This window comes from Hypanus sabinus, chromosome 14 (genome assembly GCF_030144855.1).
Source record: "Hypanus sabinus isolate sHypSab1 chromosome 14, sHypSab1.hap1, whole genome shotgun sequence".
Lineage (NCBI taxonomy): Eukaryota > Metazoa > Chordata > Chondrichthyes > Myliobatiformes > Dasyatidae > Hypanus > Hypanus sabinus.
In genome coordinates, this window is record NC_082719.1 from 69,892,121 (window position 1) to 69,900,277 (window position 8,157).

Genomic DNA, 8,157 nt, shown 5'->3' on the forward strand with positions numbered 1-8,157 from the left:
CGTGAGCTGGCCCCCGGCAAACAGAACACATCACAGTAGCTGCATCTACTACAACTGCTTCACAATTTCTCTTGCACTTTCTTCAGTCTATCTCACAGGCCCACAAAACTATCACAGAGTAGGTCAACCCCACTGTTATCCCGAAATCTAAACCTTCCTGGTGGGCTGAGCTCAGGTCTTCCATCAGAATTTTTAGGAAGACTGGGTCGTCTCTCCCTGGATTATCCAATCCTGAATATTCCTCATACACTCGATATTTACATTCTGCATAATCCATGGGTTCAGTGGTTTGAACGGGGCATGACTGTAGTCTTTGGGGTAACTGCAAGTCTGTGTCTTTCCTGTTGCTTTGCTCACACTTGAGTTCTTGGTGGTGGGTGGCGATGCTTTTTTTGCCGGTGGGGAAGGGGTATTGTCGCTTGCTGCTGATTATATGCAGGAGGGAGGGGAGTGGGGGGGACTTTGGGGTTCTAACATGTGACTGTCGTTCATTCTTTGAGACATTCCTCTTTTCGTGAATGGCTGTGATGAAAAATAATTTCAGGATGTATATTGTATACATTTCTCTGACATTAAATGTACCTTCGAACAGAATTAACAAATATAGGTGATTTCAAGAAATGCTGCGTGTTAGGCACGTTTCACACTGATTTTCATGATCTGCAGCCCAACATCCATAAGACAGTATTCAGGAAACAAAATCTTTGATGCCTGGTGCTATTGGCCCTTTCATTCCAACAAACGTATCCCCAGCGACCATCTGGGTGATGGATATTGCCATCGGCTCTTTACAATCTTCACAAATCTGTGAATAAAAGGATGCCATCTATATTAATCCAGTGTAATCATATCATTTGGATTTGGATTGTCAATATTTGAAAGTAAATTCAATAAAGTGGAGTATTCAAATGACGTTTCTCAAACTTAATTGGTCTGTTAAGACATCATTTAGTCTGCATTCACATAGGATCTGAATAAATATTTTCTACATGTTCTCAGGTTACAGGATTTCAATGCAATGTAAGGAGATGGACATCAGAATTAAAAACAATCCCTCTCAGAAACCCATAATGTTTGCTGAAAATTTCAGGTTCACTTTGACCCTGTCATGTGATGTTGATTCAGAACAGTCGATTTGCAAATCTTCATGTTCATTATTGGTTTAGGGTGTTGGTAGGACACTGAAATAAATAAACCACTTCCCTCCAATTTCACTATAAATTCAATAACTTTGGTGTTATCACAGAAGAAACAACAATGAATCCTTCACTGCACAATCCACTTGTTTCATTAATTGTCGTCTTCCTAGCTCCAGCGTGTAAGTAGCAAAATAAGGAATACTTAAATACTTCCCATTCATGAAAGCATTTATTTTAATTATTTTTAATTTATGATGCAGATTATAATCATGGTTTATGGTAAGTACAGTAAATTTACTGTTTTAGCGACATTAATATTTATCTTCTATATATGCCAATAGATCTCTACTTCATTGTTTTTCATTGTAATTTTATTTCTTATTTGAAGAGGACAACTATATAAAATGTGGTTATAAAATTTCAATGCGCAACATGTCAAGCAGCATCTATGGAGGGAAGGAAATTGTAGAAGTTTCGGCTTATTGTTTCTCCAGCCCGTGGCATCTGCTGTTTCTTGTGTCTCCTTGTACTACTATCAATTTCTCCCGTAAATCTACTTCGTAATATTTAATTTTTAACTAAGTAGTATTTTGAGGATTAATCAGAAGCTGTTGAATTTAATTTTGCAGCTATGTAGGAAATTGGTCAGACCCCACTTGGAGTACTGTACCCAACTTTAGTCATCTCACTACAGGGAGGACGTGGGAACCATAGAAAGGGTGCAGAGGAGATTGACAAGGATGTTGTCTGGATTGGGGAGCATGCCTGTTGAGAATAGGTTGAGTGAACTTGGCCTTTTCTCCTAGGAGCGATGGAGGATGAGAAGTGACCTGATAGAGGTGTACAAGATTATGAGAGGCATTGATCATGTAGATAGTCAGAGGCTTTTCCCCAGGGCTGAACTAGATAGCAGGAGAGGGCATAGTTTTAAGGTGTTTGGAAGTAGGTACAGAGGAGGTGTCAGGGGTAGGTTTTTTACACAGAGAGTGGTGAGTGTATGGGATGGGTTGCCGGCGGCGGTGATGGAGGTGGAAATGATGGGATCTTTTGAGAGACTCCTGGATGGCTACATGGAGCTTAGAAAAATAGAGGGATATGGGTGAAGCCTAGGTAGTTGTAAGGTAAAGACATGCTTGGCACAGCTTTGTGGGCCAAAGGGCCTGAATTGTGCTGTAGGTTTTCTATGTTTCTATGACTGTCTCATCAGCTCACTGCCAGTATCATTCCCCGGTTATTCCCACCTCATCCCAGTTGCTTCCTCACTTCCCCTTTAAAGGAGCGATATCTTTCTTCATTGTTTGACGTTCCCAGTAGTTGCCCATGGACCATCCCGCACCCCCTGGGCCAGACGGTTCCACGTATTCCTTGCGCACTTGGCTTTTACCAACATGTGTATATCTTTAGTGTGCATCTGGTGAACTTCTCCCTGAAATATCTCCACAATAATTCCCACACTATGTGAAATAGAAATGACGGGTACCAGCTAAACATCACTTCCTTAAATCCGCAGAGTATGTACTCCGCAATCTGCCACTTTTGAGCCCCTGAGCTCATGACGTCTGTTGTGTTCCTTCACATCACACTCGCAAAACGTTTACTCTGAAATGCAGCTCCTCGATTGAATGAGTTTCCACGTCCCCACTCTGGTGTCGTGAACCATCAATAACCACCGTTCACAACCGGTGGCTTCGTCTCACCAAATTAACATGCAAAGTTTTGTCTCTCTACATAAACAAACATGCACACACGCACCACATTTATACCTACCAGTTCAGCTCTCCGTGTTTGTGATTTCTCACATTCCCGTGTACCACCGACCTGAACAGATCCAAGTGTAAGTGTTATTTCTTAAAATACTCACCCAGTCTGACTGCTAAAATCACTGGCCACACGATGGGTCAGGAAGCTATCCCACTCCTGACACCAAATGTTGTTGTGTGAATGAAATCGCTGGAGAAAATTACTGGTAGATACAAAGCAGCTTCCTTATTTGACAAAACAAGATGCAGCAGGCATCATTCGGAGACGCTTTTGGTCGAAAGATCTCCAGGCCCAACATGGGGCTCAATATTTTATGTGCTCAACATCAAAGGACAACTTTATATTTACAATGTATGGACAATACTTTCTTTGAAACTACACACAAACTTCACATCTCCTGATTTGTATGCACACCACAGACATCTGATTTTAATGAATTTTTATCAACATTGTCTAGTCTGGGGTTCATGACCTTTATGAACCCATTGTTCAGAGATGCTCTCCAAATTAAATCCACAATACGTATTCAGATATGAATACCTGTAACCAAAGTAATTTGTTAAATGTAAATTGCTAATCCCAAAATTCCCTCTAACACCTTCGACACATCTATTCCTGGGATGTGGTTTTAGGTTTCTCTCCCTCTACTATTGATGCTCCCCTCACCCGAATCTCCTCCATTTCCTGTACATCTACACTCACCCCATCTTCCCTCTGCCGTAATAGTGATAGAGTCCCTCTTGTCCTTGCGTACTCGCCCATCAGCCTCTGCATCCAACACATTATCCTCCGCAATGTACCCCATCTGTAAAGGAAACCTACCACTAATCATATCTTTACCTCCCCCCACCCCCCGCTTTCTACAGCGATCGATCCAGTGCCATATTGGGCTGAGTCCATTACTCTCTGCACCTTCTTACACTCTTGTACAATCGAATTGCTGTGCAAGGCCATGGTACAACTACTCTTGGGTTATCCCTGTCAAGGGTAATTAGAGATGGCTAATAATTGCTGGCATTGTCAGTGATGTTCACATCCTGTGTGTGAATAAACATTTATGTGAAGTAAAATGTCAGTATCTTCTATATATTTCAGATCCCGGAGCTGAAATTATTGGAGGTCATGAAGTCAAACCGCATTCAAGACCTTATATGGCATCTCTCCAACGATATATCGGGAACAATATGTATGTTCCCTATTGCGGAGGTGCTTTGATCAGACCAAACTGGGTGCTAACTGCAGCACACTGTGAAATGTAAGCTATGTGGTGTACGAATAAAAAAAATTTTTGTGATTAACATACAAGTACTTAGCTCCCAATCCTAGCTTTCATAAAATAAATGCTTTTACACTGTTGTCACATCTTCATTAGTATGTGTATCACCGTATTATTGGCATTTATCTTTATTAGCTCTTCAGAGATGCTCTTCTGAACACCACTGTTGTAACACGTGGTTATCTGAGTTACTGTTGACTTCCTGTCTGCTTGAACCAGTCTGGCCATTCTCATCTTCCCTCTCTCATCAACAAAGTGTTGTTGCCCACAGAACTTCTACTCACTGGATGCTTTTTCTTCTTTATCACACCATTCTCTGTAAAAGCTAGAGAATGTTTTACCCAAAAATCTCAGGAAACCAGCAGATACTCAAACCATCCTGTCTGGCACCAACAACCATTCCACAGTCAAATTCACTTAGATCACATTTCTTACCCATTCTGATATTTAGTCTGAACAACAACTGAACCTCTTGACCATGTCTGCAAGGAGTAATTTACAATGAGGTTGTCTGATGAACACTTTGAATCAATTTCAATCAGGAGTATAGTCTTGGCCCTTGTTTGGACACTGATTGGCGTTTGGAATCTGCACATTAACTACCAAATAGAATGTTGCTGAATTGTATATTTCCATAAAGTTTACTATTTGATTGTTGTTTTCCTGATGAATTTCTGTAAACTATTTTTTAAGTAAACTGCAAATAATTATCTTTATTTTCGATTGGTAACAGAACAATTGGATCAGGCCAGGTTCTTCAAGCAGTTCTTGGAGCCCATGTTTGTTCAAAGAATGAGACAAGTCAACAAAGACTGCGTATCATCAGACAGATTCCCATTACAAAATTCAACAATCTGACCATGATAGATGATATCATGCTGCTGCAAGTATGAATGTTTTTCTCATTCCTACGCAGTGTTTAAAATCTTTAATTTGCTTATTAGCAATGTTTACTTTACTGAACAACAACTGTTGAATGGCTTTTGTGACTTGGATGAGAATTATTGATTGTGGAGAATATTAGTATTGGCATTGATCCCTCCCATCCGTCCAACAGTCTCCTTGATTCCCTTCCGTCAGGCAGGCGGTTCTATAGAAATACGACAAGAACTGTGAGGATGAGAAACAGCTTCTCCCCCTAGGCTGTCACATGACTGAACTCCCTGCCACCACCCAGGTCTCATCAGTTATGACCACCAGTAGCACGTACTCTTTACTTTTTAACTATGCAACTTATTATTTGTTAATTTAATTGTGGTCATATTACTTCATGTGTTATGTGTATGAGGTACAGTATATGTACTGTGTTGTGACCTTGGTCAGGAGGAAGGTTGTTTCGTTTGGCTGAATACATGAGTACGATTGAATGACAATAAAATGAACTTGAACTTGAGCTGTCTAAGCCTGGGCAATATCACAGTTAACTTTGTCCTTGACCTACAAAGGTTTAGAAAGTTAATTGGGTGTCTGGGTTCATTGGGCTGGAAGGGCCTGTTACTGTGTTGTGTCTTTAAACTAAATTAAATATAAACTTTAATTAAAAGTGTGACAGCTGCTAAGTCTGACTTATTGGAGTTTCATCATTAACAAAGAAAGAGTTAGAGTGAAGAACCTTCACAGTAGGATCAGTGCTTTATGACCATCATCCACACCACAATTTTCATGACGAATTATCGATTCCATCATATGAAATGAAATTAATATTTAAATTTATTGGTCATTTTTAATCTGTCCCTTTGATCATCTGAAAAAAAAAGAAAGTAGCTTATCTGCAAAGTACAGATTTCTGGAAAACGAAATACTTAAATATATAAGCTAACAAATACCTTCAGGAGTAAAGTGATCATTCAAGATACTCTTCACCTTTAGGATCACAAATACGTGAATTCAATGTTTTTGTGTCAACAGCTCGAGACTGATGCAAAAATCAACCAGGATGTGAATGTGCTCAACCTTCCCAAAGGAGGAATCACCGACATGAAATCTGGAACAAGGTGCACCGTGGCAGGATGGGGAAAAACAAAAATAAACAATTACTCTGACACACTTCAAGAGGTGGAGGTCGAGGTAATTGATCGAGGAGAATGCAAAGCCATGTATGGATCTATAATAACCCAGGACATGATCTGTGTTGGTGACAGCGAAGGCAGAAAGAATGCATGTCATGTGAGTATGCTGTGTAGTAACGTTATCAGTAACATTTCTATAAAGCTACTGGATTCAAGTATAAAAACCCCAGTGATTCACTGGTGCCTTCTATAGATTGAAACTTTCAACCCTTCCTCAGTGTTATTGTGACTGACTCTTACCTGCTTTCTGAAGGGCTACTCAGTTGCATTAAAAAGTCTTCAGAATGTGGTCCAGCGTTACCCTAGGGAAGCTAAGGGAAACTAGATTAGGCCATAAATGCTACACTCACAGGTAATGTCCACATCCCCAGGCGGATTAAAAAAAATAATGATCAGTTAAGAAAATGTGTATGTGTTGATTATGGAGGAACCATTTTCTTGCATTTTCTAGGATCTCATATCCAGGCCCTGAATTTAGATGTCAACATAATTTACTATAGTTTCTCTACCAATAAACTTTGTCTACTGTCAGTGTGATGATGAAATGGGCAGATGCAAGATAACAGAGTCAATCCAGAGAAATGTAACGTATTGAAATGTCTAAAATGTAAAGAGAAATTATTCTAAATCATGTCAATTTGAAAATAAGGATCATGCTAGATCTAGTGCTGTGTCTGATCCTAACATCCAGTTGGGACAGAGTGGACCAGTCTGTCTGACACTCTGTACCCATGAGGTGCCCTGTGAGACAGGCCAGGCTCGGGATGCTGAGCAGAATCAGGAATTGGATCCTGAGGACTTGCCTCCATGAACATCCTGACAGACTTCAACAGCTCACACTGAAAAATGTCAGAGATGATTAAAAACTACACAAGCATATTTAATAAAAATTGTTTAAAGACAACTGAACATAATAGCAAATAATTAAAAAAGTTAAAATAAAGTAAATTTAACAGACCACTTCCCATTATTTAGTTGTTTCACAGATCAGTGACTCCATTCAGTGAAGGAGGTTACTGTTCTTGTGTCAGCTAGTCTTGCTTAAAAGCAGGGGGTCGGGTACAAAGTGAATCTGACCAGATGCACGAGCTGGGTTCAGTGGAGAGTCGAGTGGCAGAGTGGAGGGTCAGCTACACCAGCATTTGACATCTGTTTCATTCTGAACTTCCACATTCCACCAGAATTTGAAGTCAAACTGAAGTACAGATTGCAGATGGCTGACGGTTTTCTACACAATGGCTAATTTAGGAATAAACTCAATCCAGGCCATGGGAAACATTCCATGAAAAGACTCTTTGTGAGTCCAGTTACCTACATTTGCACCTCAAGTAAACTCAAACCTCCTCGGTACAGCTGGACACGGATAATGAATTGTGATGTGATGTCAAACTGACAGTTTGCAGTCTGTCACTTTCGCTAATTCTGCTCAATTGTCACCTTCATCTTTTTTTCTCTCTTCCAGGGTGATTCAGGCGGCCCTTTGATATGTGACAAAATGTATACTGGGATTGTGTCCTTTGGCGAAGGATGTGCAATTGCCAAAAAGCCTGCGGTGTACACTTTACTAACAAAGAAATACATTGATTGGATTCAGGATACAATTGGTTGACCGCTGAAGAATGCTGAAGAGCTGTACTGAGTTATCACAATCCTGCTTCACTCTGCTTTACTTACACTGATGCTCAGTTAATTGGCCTAGAGGGCCGGCTTGCCTCTATCCTTACCTTTTCTGTTTTGCATAAAATGCTACAGCAAAGTGCAATAAAAAACAATAATTATCAAATTCCTTGCCTTGTGAAATCCCTGTCCACTGATGTAAGTTATGAAAGTGAACTGAACCACATGTAGGTGACATTTTAGATGAGCAGCAGTGACTTGCTTTGCATCATAGAGATGTCGATAGTGGAGGCAA

At 40.2% G+C, this 8,157-nt stretch overlaps 1 protein-coding gene across 1 annotated transcript; it reads left to right on the forward strand.

Annotated features, from left to right (window-relative positions):
* The first annotated feature begins 1,263 nt into the window (after nucleotides 1-1,263).
* Nucleotides 1,264-7,954, forward strand: LOC132404431 (granzyme K-like). The gene is made up of 5 exons (XM_059988560.1): nucleotides 1,264-1,318; nucleotides 3,996-4,155; nucleotides 4,910-5,063; nucleotides 6,085-6,342; nucleotides 7,708-7,954. Exons 2-5 carry the CDS (start codon nucleotides 4,052-4,054, stop codon nucleotides 7,852-7,854), a joined length of 663 nt encoding a protein of 220 aa, XP_059844543.1. The 5' UTR covers nucleotides 1,264-1,318; nucleotides 3,996-4,051; the 3' UTR covers nucleotides 7,855-7,954.
* Nucleotides 7,955-8,157: the final 203 nt, after the last annotated feature.

Bases quoted from the DNA above. Each gene is read 5' to 3' on its own strand.
- LOC132404431 (XM_059988560.1), top strand. From the start codon at position 4,052: ATGGCATCTCTCCAACGATATATCGGGAACAATATGTATGTTCCCTAT. The intron at 4,156-4,909 runs GTAAGCTATGTG...GATTGGTAACAG, and splicing joins ACTGCAGCACACTGTGAAAT to AACAATTGGATCAGGCCAGG. The intron at 5,064-6,084 runs GTATGAATGTTT...TTGTGTCAACAG, and splicing joins ATGATATCATGCTGCTGCAA to CTCGAGACTGATGCAAAAAT.